This window comes from Carassius gibelio, chromosome A5, assembly GCF_023724105.1.
Source record: "Carassius gibelio isolate Cgi1373 ecotype wild population from Czech Republic chromosome A5, carGib1.2-hapl.c, whole genome shotgun sequence".
Classification (NCBI taxonomy): Eukaryota; Metazoa; Chordata; class Actinopteri; order Cypriniformes; family Cyprinidae; genus Carassius; species Carassius gibelio.
In genome coordinates, this window is record NC_068375.1 from 25,566,182 (window position 1) to 25,585,295 (window position 19,114).

The following is a 19,114-nucleotide window of genomic DNA, read 5'->3' on the forward strand; positions in this document are numbered from 1 at the left end:
ACACCACAAAATTACCAAAACAGACCATGGATAATAAGGAAAGTCAAAAGGTGCAAGCAGAAAAATATGCAGAGACCAGGACGTATTCCTAAAGTCATGTGGAGAAAAAAAGATAAAAAGCTACTTTAATTTTGTTATCCTCAAGCATAAATGATCATTTGTTGCAATTTCTTTATACTCCTTAATACAATAATTGTTCAATAATTTCGAAATTTGAAGCAAAAAGAGAATAGTCTGACTTTAGTTTTGTGAAACTATACTACATTAACATCAAAAATGAAACATTGTGAACTTGCATACTACAGTTGATTACAGCAGAGATTACTGCTTTTGAAGTTTTAAATCTAGATATTTTTCTTACAAAAATGCATCGATTCGCTTCAGGAGACCTTTATTCACCCCCAGAGCCATGTGGGACACTTTTTATGATGGATGGGTGTGCTTAATTGGACGACTATTGAGAAATAACACCCATTCACTGCCATTATAAAGCTTAGAGGAGCAAAGACATTTTTTGTATAACTGATTGTATTCGTCTGAAAGAAGAAAGTCATATACACATAGGATGCCTTGAGGGTGAGTAAATCATGGGCTAATTTTCTTTTTTGGGTAAACTATCGCTTTAAGTGGGTTCTAGTTTAAAGCACCACGTATGGATTTGTAAAGAAACATAATATTGTCTATGATATTATACATACTTAAAGGTTTTTAGAAGTAGCGGAAATCATAAACGCTTTAAAACTTTACCTGTTACCTACCTATACATTTTTGAAACCTTTATTTTTTTAAGCGTAACCAATGGCTGTTTTCCTAAGGACACATGATCTGCACGTATGTAGCTATTCCACAAAACCACAAGATGGCGCCAAAAAACTAAAGCTCCATGTGGAGAAGCGGGAAAATATCAAAAACATGTACAGATTATTGAATACATCTACTCAATCTTTTGAGACACCCATCAGTTTATCTCCAGTAAGCACACTATAAAAATACACACGTAAAAACTAAACACACTAAATATAACCATGAGAGTCACAACCCTTACCTCCACAATTTACTTCCATTCTGTTCACAAGGCAAATAGTCATTTCATTTATCACACAGCCTTGAAACATGACACACAGTTTCTCCTACTTAGCACATGGTACCATAAAAGAAAAAATAATTTAGTTTTTATATGACACTCTTTTCAGTTTCTTTACTCCTTAAATGTTTTTGGACACAACTCTATTGTTATTAAACGAAATAGGCCTGTTTTTCACTTAAAAGCCCAAATAACAATATTGTAATAAATGGCTATAACTTGCTTGGGGAATGTTATATATTTTATAAGAATATTTTATTTGGAAGTGTAAAACACCCAGATACAAATTTCTAAAGAAAAATATCCAAACTTTAGGAGTTTCTGTTTGAGTAGGAAGTAAAAAAATACACCCAATTGTTGCTTGCGTTTTTCTTAAAATTCTGTAATTTCATTCATTCTTAGAGAAAACAAAAAGAAAATTTAGACTTTCAATCAGTAAAACTTAAACTTTAAGTTCTCCTGTTTATAATGATATATGGCACTTGATGCTGACTGCTAGAATAGGTCTGAAAAACAAAGAAAAGTGCAGGTGTCTCAGGTGCCCCAAAAATGATCTAGGCTTTGATCCAACATGGCTTCCTGAAGCATCTAATAGACTTTCTATCAGTCGGTTTATGATATACCATTAAGATTTGATCAACTTTCAAAAATGATGCATCAAGAAATGGAAACTCCCCATCATTACACTACATATTGCATTTAATAAAACCACAAAAACTATTCATATACATACATAAAAGGTTTGTAGTTTCTCCTGTGAGCCCTTGAAAACTATAAAAATGATGTCGAAATATCTCTGATAAAACAGAAGTTTACTGGAGAGGTGGTTTCCTCAAAAAACCCCATCGTAAGTATTGCTAAATCCAGTGTGAAAGAAGAACCCATTGCAATACCTTGTGTTTATAATAGCAATCATTTTCATACAGAAAATAATTTTTAGTAAGAATCAATCTTGCCATATATAACAATACTGGATTTGGAGAGTTCCTGTCTTCACTACGATCTAAATAAAACCTCAAAGTCTCCAAACCTGTTCATGTGGGATGGTTGTACATAAGCTAACCACATCCAAAGAAAACTAAATAGGTATTTGGTCATTAAGGTATTTGTACCGACAATAAAAGATTTATAAAGTAGCTTGTGTTTTGTAAATTCAATCTAATATTAACCACTAAAGGACGCAAATATACATCAACAAACTCAGATAAAGGTTCTGTCAACAAATGTATTCACCTCAACAATTCCTGTTATGATTATGAACTTTGGGATGAATGTATAAAATGGATAGTCATAATTATAAACTAATTTGAATAAATCAATTATTTATAATTTGTAATAAAATCATGTATAACAATTTATAATTAAATCTTTAATAATTTAATCTTTAATCATTTATAATAAAAAAAGTAGCAATAAATACATTAAAGGGGGGGTGAAATGCTCATTTTCACTCAATATCCTGTTAATCTTGAGTACCTATAGAGTAGTACTGCATCCTTCATAACTCCAAAAAGTCTTTAGTTTTATTATATTCATAAGAGAAAGATAGTCTGTACCGATTTTTCCCGGAAAAACACAACCGACTGGAGGCGTGACGTGTGGGCGGAGCTAAAGAATCACGAGCGCCAGTAGGCTTTTGCGTTGAGAGCGTTTGGAAGCTGTGACACCGTGAGGAAAACACCAACCAAAACAAACCATGGCTAACAGTCAGATTCAACGTATATTTATGATCCAGAATCAGATCCCGAGGCTGAAACTGAACGAGAGCAGCAGCAGCAACGACTCGCTCCGAGCGGGGCTCGAACCCGGGTCTCCGGTATGGGAGGGGACGCACTAAAAAGGAGGCAGAGATATTTGAAGCAGTTTTACTCACCGCCTGCGGTTCCAACACACGATCGTGACCCTTTTTCGTTGGGAATGCATCATCCTTAAGAAATAAACGATACGCAAATCCGTTGTCAAACTGGGCCTTGTTTGTAAAACAAGCATCTTCGAAATGCAGGGAACAAACAAAAACACTTGCACAACTCCGTTGATGCTCTGTAAAAATAAACTCCACCCACTGGTCCCTTAATGCTGTTTTTTTTTTGGTAATTTGTGCAGGGTTGTCTTGCCCTGGCAACCAAAAACACTCTTCTTTTGTGACATTTCGCGACACTCTCGCTCTGATCAGGCTGTGCTCAGCCTCTCAGTGCTCTGCTATACGGGAGCGCGCGCTCTTCCGGCAGACGTGCCCTAGCACCCATATAAGGAAATTCCGCTCCATCTAACGTCACACAGAGCCATACTCGAAAAAAACTTTACAAAACTTGTGACAAACCGGAAGGAGTTGTTTAGCATGGGAATCCAACTCTTTAACAGTGTAAAAAAGTATTTCATGCTCAGTATGAGTTTCATGCTCAGTATGCATGAAATAGCATTTCACCCCCCCTTTAAAGATAAAAAGAGTCACTCTAAAATGGTTTGGCCAAGGAGGATGAAGCACTTGAAACTAAGAAAGTGGTATTTCATGATGCAATTGACCCTTTGCATCATGTAAAGGGTCAATTTTCATGATGCATGTCCGACAAGCCGTGCCGCTCTCAGGCCACACATTATTATGTTCAAACGCAGTAAAAAATACATCGCAGAGCAAAGAAGACACTGACACTGCACCGACAGACAAGACAGAGCAGGTTACTTCTGGTAATAAATTAATTCAAACAACAAATACTGTTTTGTGGCTGTCGTGACAGATCGCTGTAGCACCTCAGTTCAAGCTCCACATAAAAAGATAATCTCTTCCTCTTTACTAGTCATAGCACGAAATAAACATGAATGAACATCAGAAGGTATCTTGTTTGACATCAGTTGAATGACGTCTATACACATGATTTTTCAAGTCAAGTCCACCAACGTTAATTAACTCTCTTGTCTGGTTTGTTTGTCAGAAAAAAACATTTGGCATTTAATTGATCAGATCACCTGAACCAAAACATAAAATGAGGAGAGCTTATGCAATTTCTTTGCTTTGCTCTTATGCATTATGCAGCAGAACAAAGAAACATAGTTCCAGTTTAGACAGTCTTCAGTATTTACACATAAAAAAAGAGAACTATTTTCCTTTGCTTAGATTTCACATTAACACCATAATGCAATGCACGCTACTGTCAAACAGAAAAGGAGGGAGGAGGAGAACAAGATTATAACCAATACCACTCCAAACTATTCAAAATTATTTAACTTGAAAGCTTCTAATCACCCTGCATTTTTCTGCGGAATTTATGAACTTTTTTGTACTTTAACAGCACTCTTCAAGAAAAGTCAGAGCAGGCTGTATTTTCTGAGGAGGCTCAAGTCTTTTAATGTCTGCAACACTATGCTGTGGATGTTTTATGAGTCTGTGGTGTCTAGTGTCCTTTTCTATGCTGTAGTCTTTTGGGGAATTAGTATGAAGGTGGCGGACAGAAATAAACTGAACAAATTAATTAGGAGGGCTGGCTCTATACTTGACATGGAGCTGGACCCTGTTCATGTTGTGGCTGAGAGAAGGGTGCTGTCAAAACTTAATTCAATCATGGACAATACTTCTCACCCACTACATAGTGTGCTGGCCGATCAGAGGAGCACATTCAGCCAGAGACTGATCACTGTCAAGTGTTCCACTGAACGCTTCAGAAGATCCTTTATACCTGTGGCCATTAGGCTGTATAACTCCTCTCTATAAGTGCTGGGACATTTATGAGCAATGGATGTTCAATTTCTCTTGTGCAATGCAAATTTCAATTTATGTGCAATAAGGGATTTTCATGTGCAATACAATTTATTATTATTATTATTGCTTATTTATGAATACTAGATTAGTGTGCAATATATATAACTTATATAATTATTATTAATTTATATATATATTCTTGTTTTTTTTTTTCTTTCTTTTTGAGAGCAATTGTAACATGGAAAGCAATTTCCCCCCTGGGATTAATAAAGTTCTTTGACTTGACTTGACTTGACTTAATAAACAAATTCAACAATGATAACTTGCATAATGTTCAGCTGGATTAGCTCTAACAAAATACTTCCCGCATTTTTTTAATGAATGAATGAATATATTTCAATCAGGACCACTTCTGTCAATTATATTTATGACAATTATAATGCATAGTTAGTGTTGGAGGTATGGTTATGTTCAGGGCAACACTCCATACGCCTGTCCATGCAACCATGCTTGGACAGAGCGGGGAGAGCAGCAAGACAAACCCCCCTGGGGTACAGAACATTTACATTTACATTTACATTTAATCATTTAGCAGACGCTTTTATCCAAAGCGACTTACAAATGAGAACAATAGAAGCAGTCAGGTCAACAAGAGAACAACAACAGTATACAAGTGCCATGACAAGTCTCAGTAAGTCTAGTATAGAACGCATAGCCAGGTTTTTTTTTTTTTAAATGAAAAGACAAGAAAAGGAAAAGTGCTGGTGTTAGTTGGTTAAGTGCAGGTGAAAAATTTGATGCGAGCGGCTACTGGTAGCCAGTGTAACCTGATGAGGAGAGGAGTAACGTGAGCTTTTTTTGGATCATTGAAGACAACCCTCGCTGCTGCATTCTGGATAGTCCAGTCTGGAGAGAACAAGAGCTTGGACAAGAAGTTGGGTTGCTTGCCCTGACAGGAAGGGTCTAATCTTCCTAATGGTGTATAAGGCAAACCTGCAGGACCGGGTCGTTGTAGCAATGTGGTCTGTGAAGCTTAACTGATGATCCATCACAACTCCTAGGTTTCTGGCTGTCCTCGAAGGAGTTATGGTTGACGAGCCCAGCTGTATAGAGAAGTTGTGATGAATCAATGGGTTAGCTGGAACCACCAGTAGTTCTGTCTTCGTAAGGTTAAGCTGAAGGTGATGGTCATTCATCCAGCTAGAAATGTCACTCAGACAGGCCGAAATGTGAGCAGCAAGGTGGTGTGACTTTGAAACATCACCCCTCCAAGACACACTGAAGGATCTGTCAGAGAGGTAGGACGTAACCCACAGGAGAGCGGTTCCAGAGATGCCCATCTTTCTGAGGGTGGACAGGAGAATCTGGTGATTTACAGTGTCAAAAGCAACAGACAGGTCCAGTAAGATGAGTACCGAGGATTTTGAAGCTGCTCTTGCTAGTCGCAGGGCTTCAGTAACCGAGAGCAGAGCAGTCTCAGTTGAGTGGCCACTTTTGAAGCCAGATTGGTTGCTGTCCAGGAGGTTGTTCTCTCCAAGGAACATAGAAAGTTGGTTGAACACAGCTCGCTCAAGTGTCTTTGCAATGAATGGAAGAAGGGATACCGGTCTGTAGTTTTCAAGAAGCGCTGGATTTAGAGATGGTTTCTTGAGCAGTGGGATCACCCGAGCCTGCTTGAATGCTAAGGGAAATGTTCCAGTGAAGAGAGGAGTTGATAATGTGAGTAAGCGAAGGTATGACTAAAGAAGAGATCGCTTGAAGGAGGTGAGTGGGGATCGGATCAAGTGGACAAGTAGTAGGATGATTGGACAGGAGAATTTTGGAGACATCCATCTCTGAGAGTGGGGAGAAGGAGGATAAAGAGTGTGCGTCGGCCATTGTGAAGTTGTCCTCAGTCTGCGGTGTGGAGAATTGGTCACTGATGGATCTTGTCTTATTTGTGAAGAAAACTGCAAAGTCATCCACTGTAAGAGTCGATGGAGGAAGTGGAGGCGGCAGATTAAGAAGAGAAGAGAAAGTCTTGAAGAGTGTCCGAGCATCACAGCAGCTGTTAATTTTGTTGTGGTAGTAGGATGTTTTAGCAGTGAAGACATTTGCAGAGAAGGAAGAGAGGAGAGATTGATACACACTGAGGTCAGTAGAGTTTTTTTATTTCTGCCATTTCCTCTCTGCAGCCCTGAGTTTAGAGCGATGTTCACGGAGAACCTCGGACAGCCAGGGGGCAGATGGGGCAGTGCGTGCTGGTCTAGACAACAGTGGGCAAAAGTTGTCCAAGCAAGATGTTAAAGTGGAGCAGAACAGAAAACTGAGAGAGTGGAGGAAGTGAGGATGAAACCACAGCAGATAGGCGAGATGGAGAGAGCGAGTGTAGGTTCCGTCGAAAGGTGACCTGCGTTGGAGTGTGTGCCACTTCAGGAGTAAGTGCTAGGTTAGCAGTAATGAGGAAGTGATCAGAGGTGTGCAGTGGAGCAACTGAAGAGGTGTCCACAGAGCAACAGCGCGTGTAGATGAGGTCCAGTTGGTTGCCTGATTTGTGAGTCGCTGTAGTAGACACTAGCTTGAGATCAAATGAGGTGAGCAGAGTTTTGAGGTCAGCAGCCTGGGGTTTATCTAGGTGGATGTTGAAGTCACCAAGCAGTACCAGAGGAGTACCATCTTCAGGAAAGTTTGATAGCAGCACATCCAACTCCTCCAAGAAGTTTCCCAGTTGACCTGGGGGACGATAAATGACCACAAAGTGGATTTTAACAGGGTGGGTTACAGTAATGGCATGTGATTCAAATGAACCAGTACCTGTAGGTGATGGCTGAAGATCAAATTTCCATACAAGGATACCCGTACCTCCACCCCTCCCAGTGGTACAAGGAGTGTGGGAAAAAGTGAAATTAGTGGAGAGGGCTGCAGGGGTGGCAGTATCTTCAGGTTTGATCCAAGTCTCTGTCAGTGCCATGAGAACAGAATTATAAGCATATAATTACAATTCACAATTATGTGAGTTGTAAACAAAATGTGAGCGACTGCTTCCAATGAAGAGACTGTAAGAAAAAACAAGTTAGATCGTGTTACTGGTTCAGTTGGTGGAGTTGGGGTTGGAGGAGGGAGTTAATTGCAAGCAGCAATGCGATGGAAGAGACACTGAAGAATGGGAATTTAAACAGACCGCAGGTGATAGGTGTCAGACAGGTGCATCTCAATAAGTTAGAAGTTCATTTATTTCAGTAATTCAACTCAAATTGTGAAACTTGTGTATTAAATAAATACAGTGCTCACAGACTGAAGTAGTTTAAGTCTTTGTTCGTGTAATTGTGATGATTTTGGCTCACATTTAACAAAAACCCACCGATTCACTTGGTGAAGGTATTTGAAGGTATTTTTGGTGCAAAACAACTGAGCACCTGCAACAGTGGAATTTGTAGTTGTAGAGGATATTCCCACATGTGTATCAGTCAATTTGAAGTCACAGGATAGGATTCATGCACCTGCATTGAAGGAATCGAGAAGGAGAAACTGTTGTGTTGTGTTTGTGGGAAAGCGAATAATCTACAAGTGCGCAAATTTTGTCTTTTTGTCTTCAAATTTACTGGTTCACATGTGGGACTATCCTCTACAACTGTAAATTCCACTGTTACAGGCGCTTAGCCTAGTTGTTTTTTCCCACAAAAATACTTTTTTATTACCCCACTCTGATAGAAACTAATCACTATATAGCTAATTAGTTAGGAAAAAATAATCTTTCACTTATTTAAGGCATAAAATGTTCTTCACCTGATTAGTTTGTTTAACTTTTAATAAGATAACGTAACTCTGCCATAGCAACACCCAACTGAATCACTTGCATTGTATGCACTTTATTTTTCATTAATGGTATTAATTTTGTAGTTGTCGATTACTCTTATCTATCTTTTTTTAATAACATTTATTTTATTACACTATAGTGTCTTATTTGTGTTGAGCAAGGAACCACACAGAAGTCAGTGTTCATTAATTGATAATCTGCCTCATACAATGAAGTATATGTGAAATATTACTATGTTGTTGGTGTTTACAGCTGAAAACTGCAGTGAACTGTGAAAAAAAAACAGGTAAAAAAAATTTTTGTTTTGCCAAAATGTTGGTAGTGTCAAGTTTTTCCAATAACCCTGGGTTGTGCAATTAATATGCCTAAATCCATAAAAGAACTGTGGAGACTCCTCAGAGATACATGAAGCAACCTATCTACAAGATATAAATTGAAAAGGAAATAAACAACCTTAAAAACAATTTATTTTGTCAAACATCTAAGGTGCTAAAGACATTAACATAGTACTTTCATATTATATTGTAATGAGCATATCCCACTGCACCACAGCTCAGACACATAAGGTCTGTGGTATTTTTAATGGTTTTTACATGTTTGTGACCTTTCTAAAACCATTCAAAACCACTCATTTGAAACAAAATTACCTGTATCTGATTGAGAAATTGTGGTGTGCATTATGAATACTCAATGTGGGTGACAAACGGAACAAAAAAAAAGTCTGTGGAAACAAACACAAGAGAGGAAGTGCTATCGCAACATGCAAGTGTAAGGACAACACTGAAAGAGAGAAAATGGCAGGAGTAAACATGAGCTGAAGAAACTAAACGTCACATGATTGAACAAGTCAGAACTTTGTTCTCCTGTTTTTAACAGAATTCAAATTAGTCTGTGATAATGATGATGAGAGTTCATGTGTGTGCTGTATGTGTGTGTAATTCAGTAAACCTGAAAAAATGTGGGCCTGTGAGTAGTGTCGTCAGAGTGCTCTTTCCTGGAGGGCGTTCAATCACTTGACAGATACCGGCTATATGTACATAGATTTCTCAGTTTGTCAGCAAGGTACAGGGAAGGAGAGGAAGAGAAATACAGTCAGTGTCCATAGACAAACAAATCCTGCTTCAAGGAGACTACAGGACAGGTATGTATGCATTTTAAGTATGATTGCTAGTAAAACTAACTGTATAATGTTGCCTAATGTTTTTTTATTTTTTACATATGACACTAATTAAAAATCTATGTATCCAAAAGTGCACCGCTGATGCTTTAAGCACAGTAGATGAAAAGAACATCTAGCTTTTATTCATACAACATTTATGTTATTTGAATTGAAGAGAACATTTTTGTCTCAAACTGTGTATGTTACAGTAATGCTTTTCTGCCCGTCTTCAAACTATGCAAATTCACTGTAATGGTATGCCATCAAACCTGTTTCTCTCTAAAAAACAAACCAGATTTAAAAACATAATTAAGACAGACAAATACAAACAAGTTCATTGCTTTAAGGCAAGTTAAGCGGGGCTTGTAGGGGTTTAGTTAACTTCATTTTAATATCGTATGACTATATGCAAATTACAGCCCATATCGTATCCTGCAGTTTAGTGTTCCTGTCCTACAAGAAGTTTAATATCAAAAGAATAAAAGGTCTTGCAAAAGTAACATTTTTGCTCTTTCATTGACTGACTGTGCAACCACAGCAGTTCTATAGATATTAGTAACAACATTTCCAATAACCCTACAGATTTAAACAATGTTTTTAAAGAATTTTATTAAGCACTTTGCACATCCAAAGTGAATGAAGATCTTAACCAAATGTAAGCTTTTGTCTCCTCTGTCGACCTATATCTTAAGAGAATAGATTTAACTTAGATAACCACCAGGGGAGGATGGCTTACCCCTTGAATTCTATAAGAAATTTAGAGATTTGCTTACACCATTTTTCGTGGATGTTTTGGACCAATTCAGAGAGGATAAATGCTTCCCAAATACATTTTCTAATGTAATCATTTCAGCTATTTATAGAAAAGGTAAAGACCCGTTACAATGTACTCACTTCTTAATACAGATTAAAATAGTAACTAAAGTGATTGCTAATAAAACAAAAGTTGATACCTGTAAGACTCTGCCACACCCCTCTAAAACTGCTCATTCAGACTCGCCCCCACATGTCTACGTCACTATGTTGAAATATTTGCGTAATGCAGCCCAAATGTTCACACAACGAAAGAAGGCGTGGTTTCAGTAACCACAGATAGTGTTGAAGCAGTCATGACAAAAAAACATCAACCGCGGACTTGGCAACACTGGTTCAGGTGGAGCGGCATTTACTACACAGAGCCATAGTCCACCGACAAGCTACACAAAATCGCTTTCAAAATCGAGAAAAGAATCGCCTCTGATTTTGAAATCGATTTTGTGTAGATTGTCAGTGAACTACAGCTCTGTGTAGTAAAGGCCAACCAGTTTTGCCAAGTCTGCGGTTGTTTTTCATGTCCGTGGGTCGAAGCGACCCCAATACGAATAACGTGATGTTTAGCCCCTAAAATGCTAATTTTACCAAGGGAACCCCACCAAAAAATATATATATTTTATCGCCCGGAACGAAACACGATTGGGCTAGTTTTGAGAAGTAATTGGGCAGGTATTGTTTTAAAAACCTGGCAATCCTGATCTGAACGAACTTGCTGGAGATATACTAGGTACTAATCACAGGAGTGCCTTTACTGACAAGATGCACATGAAAATCGCATTAGATTTTTTGCACAGCCCTAATGCCCTTATGACAAATAAACCCCCACCTGAACTAGAACTGAATCTAAAGTCAGATGGGAGCATGATCTAGGCATTAGCATAGAAGTCCGGAGTGAATATACAAGAAAGGAATCACATCTTGTTTGAACTCTAGGTACAGACTAGTGTACTGCAATGAAGTGGAAATCTGATATGGTCATTCCAAATAAGTCTGTGGTCATCTGAGGTTAATAATTGTATACCTTCAGAAATGCTAACATACTGTTTAAGAAATAAAGGTAAAACAATTTACAGAGTTTGGCAACCCTTCCTTGTTTATATGGATAATTTGAATTAAATGGATTTCTCAGTATTTTAGAAGAGCAACACACTACCATTTCAGTATCTTCTCCATTGCTCTCATTCCAACAGATGCACTGGGAGTGGCCCAGATATTCTGTTTTGACGTGTTTAACCGTTTGAAAATTATCACTGTGGTTTATGTAACTGCCATGTTGGTGTCTTTATTTTGCAGTCTGTCACATAGCCTTATGCATGGCGGGTGAGTCTAGACTATTTTTTTTCAATCTCAGATCTATTTTTCCCATTAGTTCTCACTTGGCTTTTCTTTTTAGTTATGTATGTGTTTATTTTGTTATTAATATTTTAGTACCATTTATCCAGTTTTAAATGAAGTATTAGTTTTAACATTTAATCAATCCAAACTCATTCAAAGCTAATGATGAATACTATCTAGCATCTTACGAGTAAGAGTAGTTGAAATAAACCTTTATACAAAATATCACTTGATTTGCTTTTATTCCAGCACATTGTTAAACTCTGCTCTCTTGTTCCAGGCAGCAGCTTTGAGGCCGAGTTCCTACAGAGTCACAATGCGTACCGCAGACAGCATGGAGCCCCGCCCCTCACCATAAACAAAAACCTGTGCCGCTCTGCACAGGCATGGGCGGAGCATCTGCTGTCAGTCAGGAGCCTCGAACACAGCAACAAGGACTACGGAGAAAATCTGTATTATGCTTACAGTTCAGCTACCAAAAAACTCACAGGTTAGCTTTCAGCTCGAAAACAACAGAAGAGGCAAATCATGGATAAACGCTATATCAGTTATTTGATCAGGGACAGTCAAATCCAGTTAGACCGCTCTGGTCAGAGTTGAATACATTAGAATTAGAAGCCATGCAGGCATTATGCAGAGTGTCAGAACTTTGCAACTTCAAGACATTAAACTGGAGATATGAAGCATTTGTGTTCTTATAAACGTCATTTGTATTGCACACTGTCAACTCATTTCTTTTAGAAACAATAACATACCTTATGTCTCCACTTTCTACAGGACGCGAGGCAGTGGAAAGCTGGTACAGTGAAATTAAAGATTACAATTTCAGCAGGCCTGGGTTTTCCTCCAAAACAGGTTAATGCACCGGAAAACACTCTGGGCTAAACGTTGCACTAGTCACTTTTACATCACTGACTCCTGTCGGTTTCTCCAGGTCACTTCACACAGGTGGTGTGGAAAGACACTGATGAGGTGGGGGTTGGACTGGCCACTGATGGGAAAACAACTTTTGTTGTGGGTCAGTACCTCCCAGCTGGAAACGTCAATACTGCAGGTTATTTTGAAAAAAATGTCCTACCGGCAGGCACCAAAGTAGACTCAAAGTCCACTGGTACAAGTGAGTAAACTTTCTAGTGGAATATATATATATATACTTTTTTTTTCCTTTTCAGATGTTTTTATTCAACTTTCTTATGATTATTTTTAAGCAAATCATTACTAAATTATTAAGAAAAATGATAGAGAGTAGTTCTAATTGAAGATATGGAATAGTGAATATTGTAAAAGATTGTATTGTAAAAGAGGTGTTGAGCATTATAGTATAGGAAAAAATTTTATATGCTGTATCTGGCAACATTCAGCTGACAAAGTGGAACAAGTGCATGGTGCATCAGGCATTCATTCGAAGCAAGCACCTTCAGTGCCTCGTGGTACTGAAATATCAGCACCTCGGGGCCAAGGAGGACATCATGTGGGAAGCAGCTTAAAGGGTAAATTGAGTTAATGTTATTTGTTTCATGTAAATACTTTATTATAATAAATAAATGGACATTAAATGTATTTCTTTCAGCACTTTTTCAGGTTGGGTCATCTTGTTTATTCAAATGCAAACTTGGACTGTGTTTAAAAACTCACCATTCATCACAAGTATCTGTCTAGGCTTAATGCAAATAAAATATGATTGTCCATTCTTTGTACTGATGCTTTATGGCCTCTGAAATGGAGCATGTGTGCCGTGATACATTTAAAAGAAAAACAAATAATTGAGAATTGTCTTTATTCTTTCAGTCAGCATGGGATGTGCTTTGTGCACATCAAATAACTCTTTATGTTTGTCTGTAGCAGATAGCAGCTTTGAGGCTGAATTCCTGCAGACTCACAATGCGTATCGCAGACAGCATGGAGCCCCTCCCCTCACCATAAACAAAAACCTGTGCCGCTCCTCACAGGAGTGGGCCGAACACCTGCTGTCAATCAGGAAACTCGTGCATAGTAGTGGAGAGTATGGAGAGAATGTGTATTACGCTTGGAGCTCAGCTGGCAAAAAACTCACAGGTCAGAGTTTAGTAGCGATTATATCTGTAACAATTGCTTATGTTTCACTTGCTCACATTTAGCCAGGCATCTTAGATGTAAAGTCTTTACATAAATTCCAGATCTTGGGGATCAACACATGATCTTGTCTGCATTTTTTTTAACATCGCATGTTTGTCATTTACACAGGACGTGAGGCAGTGGAAAGCTGGTACAGTGAAATTAGAGACTACAACTTCAGCAGGCCTGGCTTCACCTCCAAAACAGGTGAATCCATCTGTAAACACTCAATGGTGGTTAGACATTGGCTCTAGTCTCTAGTCTGACACCTGTCGGTTTCTCCAGGTCACTTCACACAGGTGGTGTGGAAAGACACTAAAGAGGTGGGGGTTGGACTGGCCACTGATGGGAAAACAACTTTTGTTGTGGGTCAGTACCTCCCAGGAGGAAATATCAGCAATGCTGGATATTTTGAAAGAAATGTTCTGCCAGCAGGCTCCAAAGCAGACTTCAAATCCACCCTATCTGGTGAGTCTGGTATGACTACGTGTGCATGGATATAATACTGATTAAACTGAAAGTGTGACCATATATAAACACACACACACACACACACACATATATATATATATATATATATATATATATATATATACATATATATATATATAATAAGACACTTACTGTACAATATACAATATTCACAGTTTTATACATTTTTATTTGATGTTCAGCTGACAGTGTTGGACAAGCACTTTCTGCACTCAGCATCATGTCAAACCAATTGCCCTCATCATCTCACAGTTCTGGACCAGCACCACGTAAGAGTCAGTGTCCACAGAGCAGCAGTTCAGAAGGTAAGCACTCAAAACTGAGACCATGAAAGCTTATTCCGACCATGTTAGAAAAAATCACGCTTTGATAAATCAGCATTATGATGCATTTGCACCCATTTAACATCAACATAATGGCAGAATAATTTTTTTTTTTTTTTTTTAAAGACATTTTAATTCCTTATTCAGATAATTTTAGTGATTTTAAAGTGCCCCTATTATGCCATTTTTAAAGTGTATACACTTGCTGAAAAGTGAATTTGATGGCCACCTGGTGGCTGGCTGCAGTACAGGTCATAAACCCCACCCTCTCCATGAATGGGACGTGGGTCAAAATGAAAAAAGTAATTACACTTCCAATAAAATTTGGATGGATGGTCGAAAGATGGTTTTGGTCATTAAAGGTAATTGTTATCATGCTAGTAATTTGATGCTATAAAAACGGGGTGTGTCGTTACGGTTGATCGGGTCTGCGGCAGTTTGGGCAAGAGTTTGATACCACGGCTCCACCCATAGACAGGCTCCACCTCATGACACTACTGCACAGACTCTGGCTCCAAATGATGTTATTTACTCAAGATGGCATAATGAAATGGCATAATAGGGGCACTTTAATTAGTGTAGTAGTTACTAGTAATTAGTTTGAGAAGTTCATCTCCCAAAAAGACTACTTTTTGGAAACAGCACCATTTGATGTATAGGCAGTATGTGCACAAAATGATTTGAAAGTATGTTAAAAGTGAAGCATTCCACCGACGTGCCTCTTCAGGATTTACAACTCTTTCTTTTCCTGTGATGAAGGTGAGAACTTGTCCCAGTTTCGTCAGTCTCTTCTTGAAGCACAAAATAATTACAGACGGCAACATGGAGCACGGCCTCTGTCACTGTGCCCCATCCTCAGTAAAGAGGCTCAGGATTGGGCAGCACACCTGATTAGCATTAACACCCTAAATAGCAGCAGCAAAGGTTATGGAGAGACTATGTCATACAAATGGACATCCACCATGGTGCCTCCCACAGGTAAATTGGTTATTAATTATTATTTAAGGAACTGTAGAACACTATATTATAACTTAAAACTGATTCTTTTTTAACTGTAGGAAAAGAGGTTGCTGAATCATGGTACAAGGAAAATAAGAAGTACAACTTTGCAGCACCTGGCTTTCAGAAGGGAACTGGTAGACTAATTTTGCACTCATATCAGTTAAAGAGTTAAAACAGTTAAATCTATTAAATAAAATGGGAAATATTAAGCGCATATGTAAGAAATGTTTTACATATGTACATATCAAAGTCAATACAATCAAAGTACAATCAAAGTCTTATCACAAACCCTAACTGAAAATGTAACATGTGCACAGGTAACTTCACCCAGATGATCTGGGGGTCTACAGAGCAGGTCGGGGTTGGCCTGGCATCAGATGGAAAGGGCAAATTCATCACTGTGGCCTTTTACAAACCTACTGGCAACATCACTAACCCTGGCTACTTCCAGGATAATGTCAAACCTGCTGGGAGGTGAACTGTTGAACAAGAAAAATTATTCAGTCAGTTATACAGTCTTATGCGTTTTATCAATCTATATATAAAATTTTTAATGATCAAAGATATTAATTGTATGTTAACAGAAAGTCAATCATCTGAATATATGTGACCCTGACCACAAAACCAGTCTTAAGTGTACATTTTTTCGAAATTGAGATTTATCTGAAAGCTGAATAAATAAGCTTTCTGTTGATGTATGGTTTGTAGGATTGGATAATGTTTTGACAAGATACAACTATTTGAAAATCTGGAATCTGGATCTGATGGTGCAAAAAAATCGAAATATTGAGAAAATCACCTTTAGAGTTGTCCAAATTAAGTTCTTAGCAATGCATATTACTAATCAAAAATAAAGTTTTGATATATTTATGGTAGGAAATGTACAAAATATCTTCATGGAACATGATCTTTAGTTAATATCCTAATGATTTTTGGCATAAAAGAAAAATCGATAACTTTGATCCAGAATTTCTTTCTTTTTTTTTTTTGGCTATTTCTAAAAATATACCCCAGAGACTTAAGACTGGTTTTGTGGTCCAGGGGCCAAAGGTTTTACCTTTGACAATATGCATGTTTTTTTTTCTTCTTCTTCTTTTTTTTGCTTGGTTCTGGTACTTTTATGTTCTCATTTTTATGTTCTTAATTCTGAGGTGGTATTAATTCCTTCATTGTGATAAGAGATGGTGACTTGTATAAAATGATGATGAATCCTAATAAAATATCAAAATGTTTTTGAGTAAATAAAACATATGCATGCAAATATATACATGTAGTTATTTATCTTAATTCTGTGGTGTGACTGGTAAACACAACTTCTACATTAGTGACACAATATTTATTTTTATAAAAAAAAAAACATTTGAATATTTCATCTCATACGTGAACTTTCATCAGATAAATAAAGCTACTGAATTTCTCGTATTTCTTTAATTCACTTATAAATATGCATATGCATCTAGATGTGAACACTAACCTTGCACAGCCACAAAGATCTTGGGTGAGAATGCAAACCTGAAATGGCAAGGTGTCATGTTGCATGAACATCTCATCACATTGTGTTGCTGGCGAAACATAAGATGCTCTTATCTTATTTTTACATGCCCTCCTTAATGAATACTCACCCTAAATAAAATAAAGGTCAAAATCTTGTTTGATAAACTGAAATGTATATACCTTTGCTGGGGTTGAGGTTTTGTGGAAATAAAGTGTTAAACCGTTACAAATTTAATCCGTAAAAGCAGCCTCATCAGTTATATAAATAGCCTTTAAGATAAAATGATGATTTTAAAACTAACATGAGAGCATTGCATTGTAAAACAGGAGTATGCAAAAGAGTGTAAAGTGGAAGGATATATAAAGGACGTTTTCAGACCCATGCATTTGTTAATAAAATTTTGACTTTAATTTTTGGGTCTCTTCAAATGAACAAGGAAATGAACTTAGAATGAACAAAGGTTTTTTTGTTTTATTTGGTATATGTTGGATAGCAAACAAAGGGAAAATTTTGCTTTGTTTTGCATTTCCTTGGCCATGAATGACATGACACACAGCTGACCTATATCACTCTGTATGAGTCCTCTGTGTGGGGAGAGTTTCTATAGCAGCACTGATGTTTCTATAGAGATGTTTTTTTCTGTGTCTTTGGACAGTGGAAGATGTTTTTCAGCTAGGTTAGCTTTCCTCATAGGGATCACCAGCAACAAAGTGAAAAGAAAACACAAAATAAATAAATTAAATAAGACCTTTAAACCAAAGTGTGTGGAACACAAGCTTAAAACATTTTATATTTATGTTTCTAGTCAACTTAGACTAAACTGAAGAAGGTGAAATCATAGTTTCAAAAGCTATAGGGAGTGTGCATGATGTCCCATTTTGCCTATTCAAATTCTTCTTTTTTGTCTTGTTTAATTAAAGAGTTGTGTGTGTGTGTGTGTGTGTGTGTGTGTGTGTGTGTGTGTGTGTGTGTGTGTTCAAAGCAGCAGCTGCCAGTGTTGTTACACTTTGAGTGTTAATCAATAATGCAGTGCATGTTTTGCCTTACACTCCTCACACACACACACACACACACACATACAGTATATACAGCCTCTCAAGTTCAGACTTTGCCGGGGACCGAGTGAGTACCTCATTCACACATCAGCACCCTAAACTATAGTTTCGATTAATATAAAGTATTAACAACTAATATCTTAAAAACACAGTACCTTCAAACGTTTAGGGTTGGTGATCATTTTTTATGTATTTCACTGTATTTCACATGTATTTTTTATGTCTCTTATGCTCACTAAGGCTGCATTTATTTTAACAAAAACATAGTAAACAGTCATATTGAGAAATTTGATTAAAATGTAAAACAACTGTTTTCGTTTTAATACTTGTATATTAATAAATGTGATTTATTCCTGTGATGTCAAAATGTCAGAATTGTTTTTTGTTGATTTTCCAATCAAATATTGCTCCAGTCTTTAGTGTCACATGATCATTCAGAAATGATTCTGATGAAATGCTGATTTGGTGCTGAAGAAACATTTTGTTTTATTAATATCAAAGTTGAAAACAGTACTGTCAATTGTTTTTATTCAAATAGAAATCTTTTCTCATTGAAATGGAACAGGAATCTTTGTAGCCATCAAACTGTCCTCACATTTGATCAATTGAATGCATGCTTGGAGAAGAAAAAGTATCATCATTATTATTATTTTTAATTTTACTGACCCCAAACTTTTGAAAAGTATGTTTGAGAGTATTGTGTTTAATAGTTGATAGCATTGCTCTGTTGAGCTTACAATAGTCACATAGTTCTGACAACTACACCAGTATT

General features: G+C 37.4%; 1 protein-coding gene and 1 long non-coding RNA gene across 3 annotated transcripts; one reads left to right on the forward strand and one right to left on the reverse strand.

Moving 5' to 3' along the window:
* The first annotated feature begins 8,839 nt into the window (after positions 1 to 8,839).
* Positions 8,840 to 17,057, forward strand: LOC128006508 (uncharacterized). Of its 2 annotated transcripts, XM_052592745.1 has the most exons (14): positions 8,840 to 8,860; positions 9,549 to 9,715; positions 11,840 to 11,866; positions 12,162 to 12,371; positions 12,659 to 12,736; positions 12,816 to 12,998; positions 13,243 to 13,371; positions 13,724 to 13,936; positions 14,105 to 14,182; positions 14,261 to 14,443; positions 14,650 to 14,772; positions 15,550 to 15,768; positions 15,849 to 15,926; positions 16,110 to 17,057. In XM_052592745.1, the coding sequence occupies exons 3-14, from the start codon at positions 11,860 to 11,862 to the stop codon at positions 16,268 to 16,270; spliced, it is 1,662 nt and encodes a 553-aa protein (XP_052448705.1). In that variant the 5' UTR covers positions 8,840 to 8,860; positions 9,549 to 9,715; positions 11,840 to 11,859; the 3' UTR covers positions 16,271 to 17,057. The 2 variants fall into 2 exon arrangements, with proteins under 2 accessions (XP_052448705.1, XP_052448706.1); XM_052592746.1 differs by lacking the exon at positions 8,840 to 8,860 and having other exon boundaries at positions 9,344 to 9,715; positions 13,727 to 13,936.
* On the reverse strand, positions 12,105 to 12,823 carry LOC128006534 (uncharacterized). Its single transcript, XR_008179104.1, has 2 exons — positions 12,637 to 12,823; positions 12,105 to 12,318 (listed from the first exon to the last, which is right to left on the reverse strand). It is a non-coding gene; the product is annotated as an uncharacterized LOC128006534 (long non-coding RNA).
* Positions 17,058 to 19,114: the final 2,057 nt, after the last annotated feature.

Coding starts and splice junctions, on each gene's coding strand:
- LOC128006508 (XM_052592745.1), top strand. Junction 13,372..13,723: donor TGTGGGAAGCAGCTTAAAGG/GTAAATTGAGTT, acceptor GTTTGTCTGTAG/CAGATAGCAGCTTTGAGGCT. Junction 14,183..14,260: donor TGGCTTCACCTCCAAAACAG/GTGAATCCATCT, acceptor CGGTTTCTCCAG/GTCACTTCACACAGGTGGTG.